We start from the raw sequence: 15,900 nt of genomic DNA, 5'->3' as shown, positions 1-15,900 counted from the left end.
GCTAACAACGTTGTCTTTGATAGTTACCTGTCTGTTGCCACCCACGCTCCCTGTTCACATCACTGATGAACTGCATTCTTCTGAGCGGCTTGCTTTCACAAATCAGTTCTTAGTACGTTATTAGTTCTTTACCGAGTGCACTATACAATCATAACTGTCTTGAAGCAGGTCTCGCAAGGATTTTTTGTTGTTGTTTAAATTAAATTGAATTAATAACCGTGGATATTGTGTGTGTGGGGGGGGGGGGCAAAAATATTGTTCAATTGACCAAGTTATTTAGGAATAGAATGATCATTGGTACACAGTGTCCACGGATTGTCTCCTGTTAAGGGGTAATGTTGTGTTAATATGTTCCGTTTCTCTCAGTTTATAGTATTGTGTGTTTAATGTGGTCAGTTTATGTGAGGACTTAGGAGAGCTGTCAGGGCTGGATGGGGATCTGGTGCCTTCAGAAGCAGGCTGTTGCTGTATAATCTCTGACCCATCTGAGACTCACGCTCACACACAGACCGAGGCAGAGGCTCATTACTGGGAGGACCCCAGGTCCCAGAGGGCCAAGGCTAGCACCTAAAGCAGCCCTAATCCAGTATTTGTTCTTGGGGACTGTATCTGTGCTGTATCTGTGATTCTCCACTGAATGGAATATTAAGCACCAGGTCTTTTGTGGAGCGTGTAAGCCATTTGGCTCCACACATCTATTATTTATTAGCTTGGCAAATATTTTATAAGGGCTCCTAGCCGCCCGCGACCTGCTCTCTGGTGGAGCCCCTGAGAAAAAGAAAGAAAGAAAGCGCTTACAAATGTCTATTTTTGATTTAATCGTCTCTAACACCTGTGTGTTAGCTGGCTATAGATAGACATGGGGTTGGTTTGGGTTAAATGTGAGAGGAAGTATGAACTATGCCTTTGGACTCCTACAACCTCATCTTCCTCCTCTCCGGTTGGTAGGGGGAGGAACAAATCACATCAAGAAAAATGTATTTCTTATGCTTATCTTAGTTTCAGTAGAACCACCCCCCATTCTTAGAAGAGAGATATGCTGTCTTCTCTTTTAACCTGAGAGTAAAGCAGGCCAATTGAGGGCTAAGTGAGCCTCACCTTGAGGACAGGCTGTGGCTGAGATAATTGGAGTTGGTTAGCTATTTTTTTTCTGTCCCATTACCTCCTGGTGCCAACGGCTGAGCCTCCTCTCTCTCTGTCTCCCTGAGGAAGGAGTTTGCGTGTGTGTTTGCATGTGTGTGTGTGCGTGTTTTCTTGTCTGTGTGTGGCTGTTTGTGTGTGTCCGTGTATACAAAGGAGGTGTGCACCGCTGATCCATTGACCTTTCGTCATCATTATTTAATAGGTTTATACTGTCACCATTTACTAGGAGAGGAGAGAAAGGCAAGACGGCTTTGATACTCTCCTGTCTCCAACTGATACACTCTCACATTAATATTCACACAATTGATTTATTTCCTCCTTAGAAAAAAATGTTTGCTGGGGAATTAAATTTGACAGGACGGGAGCATTGTTGTATTTTATTTGAAGGAGGCGGCAAGCCAGTATGCGTATGCAGATATGCGGAGCAAGACACCAATTAAAAGTTGATTACGCCTTAATGATGGTGGGACTGCAGGAGAGATTGCAGGAGAGTAAATTTATTGCTCCTCTCTCGAAATAAAAAATGAAAACGGTTGAACCTCCCCACCACACACACACACACACACACACACACCTCATATGTTAAGAGCTACACAGGCGTTCAGGCTCTTTCTTTAAGGGGGGGGGGCTTGGTGCTCTTTGTGTCGGTTCAGTTCAGTCGCCAAGCTTGGCCGCGTTTGCTAGCTCGCCGGTCACTTGTGACATTGTGTGTAGTTTGTGTGTGTGTCTGTGGTTCACACTTCCAAGCATAGCGCCTGCTCCCAGGTCCCCGCGGTATTGGCCCAGCCCGTAGCGCTAGCGTTGGCGGTCTCTCTTGGCTAACTCATGTTTCATTCTTTGGCAATTTGCCCTAATGAAGTCCCCACAGAGCCCTCAGACCACTGTTCTCTTTCTATATTTAATCATGTTATTTTAATCTGCAGGATGAGCTAGCTAGGCTGCCCCTGTGTGTGTGTGTGTGTGTGTGTGTGTGTGTGTGTGTGTGTGTGTGTGTGTGTACACTAGTGTGTACAAGTGTATACTAGTGTGTGTGTGTGTGTGCAGGTCATTACAATTACTAGGTAGTCAAGAGCCTGTACAACTCCAGGGTCACAGTCTATGCTCATCTATTTGTCTTTATACATTATATCCTAAAAGAGGAAATACAACTGTCATTTGAAAATAAACAGTGACTCTTCTGTGTCTATTTTTCTACAATGATAACAAACAGGGGTTAATGTTTTGAGTGTCAGGTCTTTGTTGCCATTCTTTTCATCCTTTATTTCTTGTTGTGTATCCATCACAAGGTTTCATACCACACACACACACACACACAAACACGCGCACACACACACACACACACACACACACACAAACACACACACACACACACACACACTACTCTAACCTGATTGTTATCCATCTTTCAGTCTCTCTTCTTCTATTCGTGTGTGTGTGTGTGTGTGTGTTGTATGACACCACTATCAAAGCTGTCAGTGTCATGTCTGAGTCTTGTATTGTTGGGATGAAAGCTGAGCTATACATTGGCAACAGTAACACAACAGATCATACCGTCTGTTTTTTTGGGGGGGGGGTTGAACATTTTGGTGTTTCACTAAAGATTGAAGCTCCTTAAAAGGTACATTCAGCAAGATGACATCATCATACACAACGGAGCCAATTGCCATCTTGCTGAATCTACCTTTTAAAATGATAAACAGCAGTAGTTCTAGCCTGGAGTCAGTTTTGAGAAAAGTCACGATTGGCTCTGTTATAATATGTTGTGTTTGTCCCTCTCATAGTTAACTGCGTGTGTCCACGGCTCTGCTGCCATGTTGTTCCCCATGAACTGGCAACACATTTACATCCCTGTACTGCCTCCACATCTACTGGACTACTGCTGGTAAGACTCCGCTACTGGCCACACACACACACATTAGATCTCTTCTTATTCCTCTCACACTATTTTCCAGTGAGGTTTTGCTCCATAATGAACCGTTTGAATGGTCTTCCTACATATTTGATTCCCTGGGCCGGTCAGCACTAAGCTTTCCATGTCTTCACCCTCAGTGGATTTCATTACAACTCATCCAACACTAATCTAACAAGTCTGACTGGATGTTGACTGACCTCAATTTACCTCAGTTTGTGGATATATGCAGCACTTAACCTATGGATTCTTGAGTCAGTGCCTAGATATGGCACAGGCAGTGAAATAACATATTTATATACATTAATATTATATTCATACACATTTACTGTAATATTTTTGCATTGTGTAAAACCTGGTGTTCACTGCCAGCTAAATGTGATTCCCAGCACACTGAACACCAATCATGAATGGGTTAACACAAAAACGAATGGGTGTTCCCTCCGTCAGATAATCAAATATCTACCAAATCACATTACAACCTCTCAAACAGAGTTAACCATGTGTTATACCATGACTTGAGCATTGTGTGTTTACATGAAAGGGAGAGAGGTTACAGTATTGCGACAGACCTACAGCAGGCCAGCTGTTGTAGAGAGAAAGAGCAGATCTTATTAACCAGCTAACCTGATTGAGGCAGCGGCCACAGAACAGAATAGGATCTACACACAACACTCCCAGCTCTGCCAAGCCCTGGCCCGGTGACGTTCCCCAGTTAGAGTAATCAGGTTTGCTTGGTTGAGAGCAGGCGGCGTTGGTTTCTGGGAAGTGTGTGAGGCGTTAATGATGTTAGCCGGTGCAGGCATGTCCTCCCTGGTCCTCTCTGCCGCTAGCTGATTGGGTTACTGGACAGCGCTGAGGCTTGATGAATGATTAACAGTAAATACTGTATGTCTCATTATAGTCTTTAGTTGGTAATAGTCTTAGCTGGAAAATGATATGTTAATAGTGTTATTTGCAACCGACTGTATTTGAAGTTTAAGATGGTTTTGCTAAAGCTACAGTAACATCACTGTAATAAAGAAAAAAAATATATAATTTTTTATTTGTTTCATGTTTGATTCTGATCTTTGTGATTCCTCACGAAACCCAGACAAAGAAATACCACACAATGTAATCCATAGAATAGTCCTTAGGAGGAAGGATTGTTGACATATATTTGATATTTGTATATAAAAGCATAATTGAAGAAAAACATTTCAAAGTTTGCATATCTATGACATTTTGTCCTTACCAAGGCCTCCTTTAAGACTCCGTGGTGTTTCATCTGTAGGTGCTACAAAGAAAAACAGTTGTCATTTGAACTTTTACCGCTTGCTCTGTAATATGAGTCATATGAGTCGTATTTTTATATCACTAATCTTTTAAATTAATATATGAATATTGAAAAATATAAACATGATTATTTGAAATATCCCATTTTTGATTTGGCAAATGTTTCAATATATTGTTGAACATAATACACTCTACGGGCATATCAAAGTTCCAGAGTGGGATCCCTGGTAGTTTTAAAGTTATGATCCAATTTGTAAGCATTACCAACAGAGTGAATGTGAAAATGGATTCAAAATGGTAGCCCTCTGCTGGTGATTTGCAGGATATTCAACTTATTTATACAAGTTAAAGGAGGGCTGTGATTGGTTAAATTGCCTACTATGCCAATTCCACAGGCCATAAATGATTCATATTCATAGTGTAGGCAATTTAGGTAAAGTCACCAAAAGTGTTTGCGTGGAAATGGTACACATTGGTGGTCATTGTAATGCAATGCATTTCTTTCTCCGTCTACATGAAATTTGACATGGCCTTGAATGCATCCTCTCTATGCGCCGTTGATATATCTCACTGGTTTCCAATGGGGAAAATAAATGGGAAAAGGAGTTTGAAGTTGCCTGTCTGTGTGTTATTTAAAATCGCTAGGGTCCTTTTAAGATGTCAGGCTTGAAAATCCGCAAAGCCATTTTTACACAGTGAGCTACTACCCAAACCAGATCAAACCAGGCACATCTGGTTTCAAGTGGCCAAGTCACATCATGTGATCTTCTACTGCGATCTAGTGGACGAACTGGGAATCAAACATGAGATCTGATTACATCAGTGAAAAGGTTACGACTTCAGCTTTCTCCTCATACTGTATGTACATAGCATTTGGAAAGTATTCAGACCCCTTGACTTTTTCCACATTTTGTTTAGTTACAGCCTTATTCTAAAATGGATTAAATTGTTTCCCCCCCCCTCATCAATCTACTCATAATACCCCATAATGATGAAGAAAAACAGTTTTTTAGAAATGTTTGCAAATGTATCAAAAATTTACATTTTAAATATCAGATTTACGTAACTATTCAGACTCTTTACTGAGTACTTTGTTGAAGCACCGTTGGCAGCGATTACAGCCTCGAGTCGTCTTGGGTATGACGCTACAAGCTTGGCACACCAGTATTTGGGGAGTCTCTCCCATACTTTTCTGCAGATCCTCTCAAGCACTGTCAGGTTGGATGGGGACTGTCGCTGCACAGCTATTTTCAGATCTCAACAGAGATGTTCGATCGGGTTCAAGTCCGGGCTCTGGCTGGGCCACTCAAGGACATTCAGAGACTTGTCCCAAAGCCACTCCTGCGTTGTCTTGGCTGTGTGCTTAGGGTCGTTGTCCTGTTAGAAGGTGAACCTTCGCCCCAGTCTGAGGTCCTGAGCTCTCTGGAGCAGGTTTTTAATCAAGGATCTCTCTGTACTTTGCTCCGTTCATTTTTCCCTCGATCCTGACTAGTCTCCCAGTCCCTGCCACTGAATAACATCCCCACAGCATGATGCTGCCACCACCATGCTTCATCATAGGGATGGTGCCAGGTTTCCTCCAGATGTGACTGTTGGCATTCAGGTCAAAGAGTTCAATCTTGATTTCATCAGACCAATCTTGTTTCTCATGTTCTGTGAGTCCTTTAGGTGCCTTTTGGCGAACTCCAAGCGGGCTGTCACTCTACCATAAAGGCCTGATTGGTGGAGTGCAGCAAAGATGGTTGTCCTTCTGGAAGGTTCTCCCATCTCCACAGAGGAACTCTTGAGCTCTGTCAGAGTGACCATCGCATTCTTGGTCACATCCCTGAACAAGCCCTTCTATCCCGACTGCTCATTTTGGCCAGACGGCCAGCTCTAGGAATAGTCTTAGTGATTACAAACTTTTTACATTGAAGAATGATGGAGGCCACTGTGTTTTGGGAACCTTTGATGCTGCAGAAATGTTTTGGTACTCTTCCCCAGATCGGTGCCACGACACAATCCTGTCTCAGAGCTCTACCGACAATTCCTTCGACCTCATGGCTTGGTTTTTGCTCTGACATGCATGTCAACTGTAGGACCTTATATAGACAGGTGTGTGCCTTTCCAAATCATGTACAATTGAATTTACCACAGGTGGACTCCAGTCAAGTTGTAGAAACATCTCAAGGATGATCAATGTAAACAGGATGCACCTGAGCTCAATTTCGAGTCTCATAGCAAATGGTCTGAATACTTATGTAAATATTGTTTTGACTTTGTCATTATGGGGTATTGTGTGTAGATTGATGAGGATTTTTATTTATTTAATCCATTTTAGAATAAGGCTGTAACGTAACAAAATGTGGAATAAGGGAAAGGGTTTCGGAAATACTTTCTGAATGCATTCTGTGTGTATGTATTGACGGTAAAAAATGTAGAACACCTACTCATTCTATTTTTACTATTTTCTACATTGTAGAATAATAGTGAATACATCAAAACTATGAAATAACATATGGAATCATGTAGCAACCAGAAAATTGTTTAACAAATCAATCAAATATATTTTACATTTGAGATTCTTCAAAGTAGCCACCCTTTGCATTGATGACAGCCTTGCACACTCTTGGCATTCTCTTAACCAGCTAAATTATGGAATGCATTTCAATTAACAGGTGTGCCTTGTTAAAAGATCATTTGTGGACTTTCTTTCCTTCTTAAAGCGTTTGAGCCAATCAGTTGTGTTGTGACAAGGTAGGGGTGGTATACATTTGGTAAAAGACCAAGTCAATCAATCAATCAATCAAATGTATTTATAAAGCCCTTCTTACATCAGCTGATGTCACAGAGTGCTGTACAGAAACCCAGCCTAAAACCCCAAACAGCAAGCAATGCAGGTGTAGAAGCGCGGTGGCTAGGAAAAACTCCCTAGAAAGGCCGGGACCTAGGAAGAAACCTGTAGAGGAACCAGGCTATGAGGGGTGGCCAGTCCTCTTATGGCTCTGCCGAGTGGAGATTATAACAGAACATGGCCAATATGTTCAAATGTTCATAAATGACAGGTCAATACCTCAGGAGTAAATGTTGGCTTTTCATAGCTGATCATTCAGAGTATCTCTACCGCTCCTGCTGTCTCTAGAGAGTTGAAAACACCAGGTCTGGGACAAGTAGCACGTCTGATGAACAGGTCAGGGTTCCATAGCCGCAGGCAGAACAGTTGAAATTGGAGCAGCAGCTCGACCAGGTGGAATGGGGACAGGAAGGAGTCATTAGGCCAGGTAGTCCTGAGGCATGGTCCTAGGGCTCAGGTCTTCCGAGAGAGAGAGAAAGAAAGAAAGAGATTTAGAGAGAGCATACTTAAATTCACACAGGACACCGGATAAGACAGGAGAAATACTCCAGATATAACAGACTGACTCTAGCCCCCCGACACAAACTATTGCAGCATAAATACTGGAGGCTGAGACAGGAGGGGTTGGGAGATACTGTGGCCCCATCCAACGATACCCACGGACAGGGCCAAACAGGCAGGATATAACCTCACCCCTTATGCCAAAGCACAGCCCCCACACCACTAGAGGGATATCTTCAACAACCAACTTACCATCCTGAGACAAGGCTGAGTATAGCACACAAAGATCTCCCCCTCTTCACAAACCCAAGGGGGGGCGCCAACCCGGACAGTAAGATCGCGTCCCAGTGGAGAGAGGGGAACCGGCCATGCAGAGACAGCAAGGGCGGTTCGTTGCACAAGTGCCTTTCTGTTCACCTTCAGACTATACTCAATCATAGGACATACTGAAGAGATGAGTCTTCAATAAAGACTTAAAGGTTGAGACCAAGTCTGCGTCTCTCACATGGGTAGGCAGACCATTCCATAAAAATGGAGCTCTATAGGAGAAAGCTCTGCCTCCAGCTGTTTGCTTAGAAATTCTAGGGACAGTAAGGAGGTTTGCGTATTGTGATCGTAGCATACGTGTAGGTATGTACGGCAGGACCAAATCGGAAAGATAGGTAGGAGCAAGCCCATGTAATGATTTGTAGGTTAGCAGTAAAACCTTAACATCAGCGCTTGCTTTAACAGGAAGCCAGTGTAGAGAGGCTAGCACTGGAGTAATATGATGACATTTTTTGGTTCCAGTCAAGATTCTAGCAGCCGTGTTTAGCACTAAGTTCATTTAGTGCTTTATCCGGGTAGCCGGAAAGTAGAACATTGCAGTAGTCTAATCTAGAAGTGACAAAAGCATGGATACATTTTTCTGCATAATTTTTGGACAGAAAGTTTCTGATTGTTGCAATATTACGTAGATGGAAAAAAGCTGTCCTTGAAATGGTCTTGATATGTTTGTCAAAAGAGAGATCAGGGTCCAGAGTAACCGCCGAGGTCCTTCATAGTTTTATTTGAGACGACTGTACAACCATTAAGATTAATTGTCAGATTCAACAGAATATCTCTTTGTTTCTTGGGACCTAGAACTAGCGTCTCTGTTTTGTCCGAGTTTAAAAGTAGAACATTTGCCGCCATCTGCTTCCTTATGTCTGAAACACAGGCTTCCAGGGAGGGCAATTTTGGGGCTTCACCATGTTTCATGGTCATGGTTTCATGGTTTCATGGTCATGTGCGTCGTCCGCATAGCAGTGAAAGTTAACATTATGTTTCCGAATGACATCAACAATAAATTAAAATATATAGTGAAAACAGTAATTGTCCTAAACCAGAGCCTTGAGCAACACTGAAATGTACAGTCGATTTGTCAGAGGACAAACCATCTACAGTGACAAACTGACATTTTTCTGACAGATCAGATCTAAACCAGGCCAGAACTTGTCCGTGTAGACCATTTGGGTTTCCAATCTCTCCAAAAGAATGTGGTGATCGATGGTATCAAAAGCAGCACTAAGGTCTAGGAGCACGAGGACAGATGCAGAGCCTCGGTCTGACGCCATTAAAAGGTCATTTACCACCTCCACAAGTGCAGTCTCAGTGCTATGATGGGGTCTAAAACCAGACTCTATACATTGTTTGTCTTCAGGAAGGCAGCGAGTTGCTGTGCAACAGTTTTTTCAAAAAAAAATTGAGAGGAATGGGAGATTCGATATAGGCCGATTTTAGTTTTTTATATTTTCTGGGTCAAGGTTTGGCTTTTTCAAGAGAGGCTTTATTACTGCCACTTTTAGTGAGTTTGTTACACATCTGGTGGATAGAGAGACGTTTATTATGTTCAACATAGGAAGGCCAAGCACAGGAAGCGGCTCTTTCAGTAGTTTAGTTGTAATAGGGTCCAGCATGTAGCTTGAAGGTTTAGAGGCCATGATTATTTTCAGCAATGTGTCAAGGGATATGGTATTAAAAAAACGTGAGTGTCTCCCTTGATACTAGGTCCTGGCAGTGTTGTGCAGACTCAGGACAACTGAGCTTTGGAGGAATATGCAGGTTTAAAGAGGAGCTTTCTAATGATCATGATATTTTTGTCAAAGAAGTTCATGAATTTATCACTGCTGAAGTTAAAGCCATCCTCTCTTGGGGAATGCTGCTTTTTAGTTAGCTTTGCGACAGTATCAAAAATGAATGTTGGATTGTTCTTATTTTCTTCGTTTAAGTTAGAAAAATAGTGAGTGATCTTTGTTACTGCACGGTACTGTCTTCCAAGCTAGTCGGAAGACTAGTTTGGTGTAACGCCATTTCCGTTACAATTTTCTGGAGGCTTGCTTCAGAGCTCGGGTACTTTCTGTATATTATTTTATGTATTTTATGTCAAGAACAGCTCAATAAGCAAAGAGAAACGACAGTCCATCATTAGTTTAAGACATGAAGGTCAGTCAATGCGTAACATTTCAAGAACATTGAAAGTTTATTCAAGTGCAGTCGCAAAAACCATCAAGCTCTATGATGAAACTGGCTCTCATGAGGACTGCCACAGGGAAGGAAGACCCAAAGTTACCTCTGCTGCAGAGGATAAGTGCATTAGCGTTACCAGCCTCAGAAATTGCAGCCCAAATGAATGCTTCACAGAGTTCAAGTAACCAACACATCTCAACATCGACTGTTCAGAGGAGACTGCATGAATCAGGCCTTCATGGTTGAATATCTGCAAAGAAACCACAACTAAAGGACACCAATAAGAAGAAGAGACTTGCCTGGGCCAGGCAACACAAGCAATGGACATTAGACCGGTGGAAATCTGTCCTTTGGTCTGATGAGTCCAAATGTTCGATTTTTGGTTCCAACCACTGTGTCTTTGTGTGACGCAGAGAAGGTGAACGGATGATCTCTGCATGTGTGGTTCCCACCGTGTAGCATGGAGGAGGTGTGATGGTGTGGGGGTGATTTTCTGGTGACACTGGCAGTGATTTATTTAGAATTCAAGGCACACTTAACCAGCATGGCTACCACTGCATTCTGCAGCTATACGCCATCCCATCTGGTTTGCGCTTAGTGTGAGTCTAATTTGTTTTTCAACAGGACAATGACCCAGTACACCTCCAGACTGTGTAAGGGCTATTCGACCAAGAAGGAGAGTGATGGAGTGCTGCATCAGATGACCTGGCCTCCACAATCACAGGACCTCAACCCAATTGAGATGTTTTGGGATGAGTTGGACTGCAGAGTGAAGGAAAAGCAACCAACAAGTGCTCATTATATGTAGGAACTTCTTCAAGAATGTTGGAAAAGCATTCTTCATGAAGCTGGTTGAGAGAATGCCTAGAGTGTGCAACGCTATCATCAAGGAATCTCAAATCTAAAATATGTTTACTATTATTCTACTAGTGTGTGTGTGTGTGTGTGTGTGTGTGTGTGTGTGTGTGTGTGTGTATAAAATGCATTAATTATTTCACCCAGTCGTTATTTTATCATTAATAATTTAGTCCTGACTCAGATCCTTCTTTCAAATTCTCTCTTCCCTAGTGCCCCCATGCCATACCTTGTGGGAGTTCATCTCAGTCTGCTGGAGGTAAGTCAAACAATCGCAGGCACATCATATTATATCTAAATTAGAATCTGATTCTGAAACTCTCCCGCTAGATTTCATTAAATGTATTGTGATTTGGTTATTTCATTTTTCAAAAATGTCGTATCTAGTTTTTTAATGTTTTTGTCACTGTGTAGTGGATGTGTACAGTATATAAGTGTGATCAAACAGCTGTGATTGCAGCTGTGAGAATGAATTAAACGGTGAACTTCATAACGATGCAATATTAACATTGACGTACCCAACACTGGAAACCAAATCAAAAGGATATTGACAATGCTTTTCCTTTTCTGCCTCTAGGTTTTTATCTGTTGTGTGCATGCTTACCAATTTAAGAAACAAATACATGACAGAGAAAAAGACAGTTTTCACAAACAAAGAGCTTTTGTGCTTCGTTATTGAGAGCTGGTGTGTTGGTCGGGGGTAGACCCGTCACCGCGTGTGTGTGTGTGTGTGACGTTCCTGGCAGTAGCGGTATTCATCACACACTGTACCAGTGACAGACCCTCTCTCGTGCACTGCCAGATCAGCATGCAAGCCTCCGCAGCCACCACTGTCACACAAGTGTGTGTTTGTTGTGTACGACTGTGTGTGTGTGTACTGTATGTGCCTGTATGTTTGCTCGTGTGTGTCTGTGTGTGCATATCTATGTCAGTGTGTGTATATGAGAGTCTCCGTATCCCAGACTATCACATACAAAAGTGACAAACTCGAGATCTCCAGCCCCACCTGCCTACTGAGCACCACATACAGATCCGTGTGGTTTGTAGCTATCAGGAAGACTCCAGCCCAGCACAGCAGACTACTGTTGAGGCATCAGGATTTACGCTGCTAGAAAATGTTTGCAGACTTTGAATGTTTGCTGTGTGCCCTTTTTTCATTTTGGTGTATTTGTCTGTGTGTGTCTGTGTGGAGCAAATTTGTTTTTGACTGTAGTTTTAAATGTTACTTGTCAGTGTATTTAAATCTAAAACACTCTGGCTGTAAGACGAGAATGTGGGTTGGAGGTTATAAAAAAGGTCTGTGTGACTTATTATAATGACCTGTGAAATATTTGCGGCACTGTATCAAGTTCTGGAACAATAAAAACTGTAATTGTTCCATTAAAAACACTCCGAGATTAATAAATAGCCAATTTCTTCAGCTTTTTTGGGGGAGGGAGAATTATTTTTCCAACCACAAACTTTTGCTGGTGTGTGTGAGGGATAATTGTTTCTTTATGATGATTGGTGTGTGTGAGGGATAATTGTTTCTTTATGATGATTGGTGTGTGTGAGAGATAATTGTTTCTTTATGATGATTGGTGTGTGTGAGGGATAATTGTTTCTTTATGATGATTGGTGTGTGAGGGATAATTGTTTCTTTATGATGATGTGTGAGGGATAATTGTTTCTTTATGATGATTGGTGTGTGTGAGGGATAATTGTTTCTTTATGATGATTGTGTGTGTGAGGGATAATTGTTTCTTTATGATGATTGGTGTGTGTGAGGGATAATTGTTTCTTTATGATGATTGGTGTGTGTGAGGGATAATTGTTTCTTTATGATGATTGGTGTGTGTGAGGGATAATTGTTTCTTTATGATGATTGGTGTGTGTGAGGGATAATTGTTTCTTTATGATGATTGGTGTGTGTGAGGGATAATTGTTTCTTTATGATGATTGGTGTGTGTGAGGGATAATTGTTTCTTTATGATGATTGGTGTGTGTGAGGGATAATTGTTTCTTTATGATGATTGGTGTGTGTGAGGGATAATTGTTTCTTTATGATGATTGAGGGATAATTGTTTCTTTATGATGATTGGTGTGTGTGAGGGATAATTGTTTCTTTTATGATGATTATGATGATTGGTGTGTGTGGGATAATTGTTTCTTTTTGATGATTGGTGTGTGTGAGGGATAATTGTTTCTTTATGATGATTGGTGTGTGTGAGGGATAATTGTTTCTTTTGATGATTGGTGTGTGTGAGGGATAATTGTTTCTTTTTGATGATTGGTGTGTGTGAGGGATAATTGTTTCTTTATGATGATTGGTGTGTGTGAGAGATAATTGTTTCTTTATGATGATTGGTGTGTGTGAGGGATAATTGTTTCTTTATGATGATTGGTGTGTGTGAGGGATAATTGTTTCTTTATGATGATTGGTGTGTGTGCGTGTTTAGCTGACGACCTGTGTTTTGTCCTCTCAGAGAGTGCGCAGCAGGTCATTGGAGGATGTAGTGATTCTGAATGTGGACACCAACACACTGGAGAGCCCCCAGGATGACCTGCAGAACCTGCCCAGCGACGTGGTGAGCCCACACACACACACACACACACTCAAACACACACAGTCTCCCTCCCGCCATCATTCTTATTACACATGCACATACAGTACCAGTCAAAAGTTTGGACACACCTACTCATTCAAGGGTTTTTCTTTATTTTGACTATTTTCTACATTGTGATGGAGTGCTGCATCAAATGACCTGGCCTCTACAATCACCTGGCCTCAAACCAATTGAGATGGTTTGGGATGAGTTGGACCGCAGAGTGAAGGAAAAGCAGCCAACAAGTGCTCAGCATATGTGGGAGCTCCTTCAATGCTGCATTCAAGGAGAAGTTGGTTGAGAGAGAGTGTGCCAAGAGTGTGCAAGGCAAAAGCTGTCATCAAGGCAAAGGGTGGCTACTTTGAAGAATCTAAAATATATTTTGATTTGTTTAACACTTTTTTGGTTACTACATGATTCCATATGTGTTATTTCATAGTTTTGATGTCTTCACTATTATTCTACAATGTAGAAAATATTAACAATAAAGAAAAACCCTTGAATGAGTAGGTGTGTCCAAACTTTTGACTGGTACTATATGCAGAGCCTCTTTCACACCTACTCTCTAGCTCTCTTGTTTCTCTCTCACACACACACTCACTATCTTGCACTTATACCTACAGTATTCACACACTCCTCCATTCACACTTTCCTTCTCTTTTCCCACGTTTTGTTATGTTACAGCCTTATGCTAAAATGGATGAAATAAAACAAATGTCTCATCAATGTACACACAATACCCCAGAATGACAAAGCCAAACAGAAATACCTTATTTACATGAGTTTTCAGACCCTTTGCTATGAGACTCGAAATTGAGCTCAGGTGCATCCTGTTTCCATTGATCATCCTTGAGATGTTTCTGCAACTTCATTGGCGTCCACCTGTGGTAAATTAAATTGATTGGACATGATTTGGAAATGCACACACCTGTCTTTATAAGGTCCCACAGTTGACAGTGTATGCCAGAGTAAAAACCAAGCCATGAGGTCGAAGGAATTGTCCAAATTCTTCTTTACAATGACGGCCTACCGGGGAACAGTGAGTTAACTGCCTTGTTCAGGGGCAGAATAACAGATTTTTACCTTGTCAGCTCGGGGATTTGATCCAGCAACCTTTTGAGTACTGGCCCAACGCTCTAACCACTAGGCTACCTGTGTCATACCCAAAAAGACTCGAGGCTGTAATCACTGCCAAAGGTGCTTCAACAAAGTACTGATATTTAAGTTTTTATTTTTAATACATTAGCAAACATTTCTTAACCTGTTTTTCCTTAGTCATTATGGGGTGTTGTGTGTAGATTGATGAGAAAAAAAACTACAATTTAATCAATTTTAGAATAAGGCTGTAACATAACAAAATGTGGAAAAAGTGAAGGGGTCTGAATACTTTCCGAATGCATTGTAAATCCATGTCTTCTTCAGGATGTACACACACACTCTTCCTCACTTGTCTAACCAACCCTGTCCCCCCCACCCCCCTGGTCCTTAGCGGCGCTTGTGGGAAATCCTGCAACACACACATGCACATATAAATACCCACACTGAAAGGCAAGCAGCATTCATCAGCCATCAGATCTGTGGAAACATCTCTCCCCTTCATCTCCCTCTATTCTAATCATTATTCCTCAAAGACGGCTTTTTCTGCCTGCCCAGTGGCACGTCTCCGGGAACGACAGAGCGAGAAAGACTGTTTGAGAAGGGACGGAGGGAGAGGACGAAAGACTGGGTTTGTGGCAGCAGGGAAAGAGAGAGAGAGAAGAAGGGGGCCAATTACCAGTGGTGTCTCTACAGCCACCTGCCAGCTCCATCTCTTTAATTAATGTAGCACTGACACCGGTCAGTGCAACAGGAAACCAGGGTCACACACACACATGCATGCCTGTCATCCCTCCGTTTGAATCACGCAGGAGGCTGTTTGTTTCTTTCCTCTCTAGGGGGGATTTAATACTCCTTGTGAAGCTGTGTGTGTGTGTGTGTGTGTGCGTGTGCTTGTGTGTGTGTACTCATACAGACACACACATGCGTGTGCACACACACACATTCACACACACACACAGCCCTAATAGTATACCTATACCTGCAGTACGGCTACCTCTCTCTCTCTCTGACTGTGTAGCAGCCCGCCTCTCTGTGCCCAGGGACTCCAATCCTAAATTAAAGCGCAAACTGAGTCTGTCATAAAAGGGAGACGGCTCTTTTGAATCTGACAGGCAACAGAGAAAAGCCTTTGTCTTTGTCGTCTGCTAAATTAAGTGGCAGCTTTGATCCTCGAGCTCGCCATTTCCCTCCGACTAATCACAGAACACACTCTT

General features: G+C 42.1%; 1 protein-coding gene across 6 annotated transcripts in view; it reads left to right on the top strand.

The window, feature by feature from the left end:
• The window catches only part of LOC115145297 (DENN domain-containing protein 1B-like), a 180,323-nt gene that overhangs the window by 111,032 nt on the left and 53,391 nt on the right, over nucleotides 1-15,900 (top strand). For all 6 annotated transcript variants that reach the window (XM_029686763.2, XM_065003186.1, XM_029686761.2 and 3 more), the window contains 3 exons: nucleotides 2,925-3,025; nucleotides 11,217-11,262; nucleotides 13,469-13,570. In XM_029686763.2, the coding sequence (XP_029542623.1) occupies nucleotides 2,925-3,025; nucleotides 11,217-11,262; nucleotides 13,469-13,570 (249 nt within the window). The remainder of the gene's footprint in view (nucleotides 1-2,924; nucleotides 3,026-11,216; nucleotides 11,263-13,468; nucleotides 13,571-15,900) is intronic.

This window comes from Oncorhynchus nerka, linkage group LG17, assembly GCF_034236695.1.
Source record: "Oncorhynchus nerka isolate Pitt River linkage group LG17, Oner_Uvic_2.0, whole genome shotgun sequence".
NCBI lineage: Eukaryota > Metazoa > Chordata > Actinopteri > Salmoniformes > Salmonidae > Oncorhynchus > Oncorhynchus nerka.
Note: the sequence above shows the minus strand (reverse complement) of the source record. Positions and strands in the feature narration are given on the sequence as shown.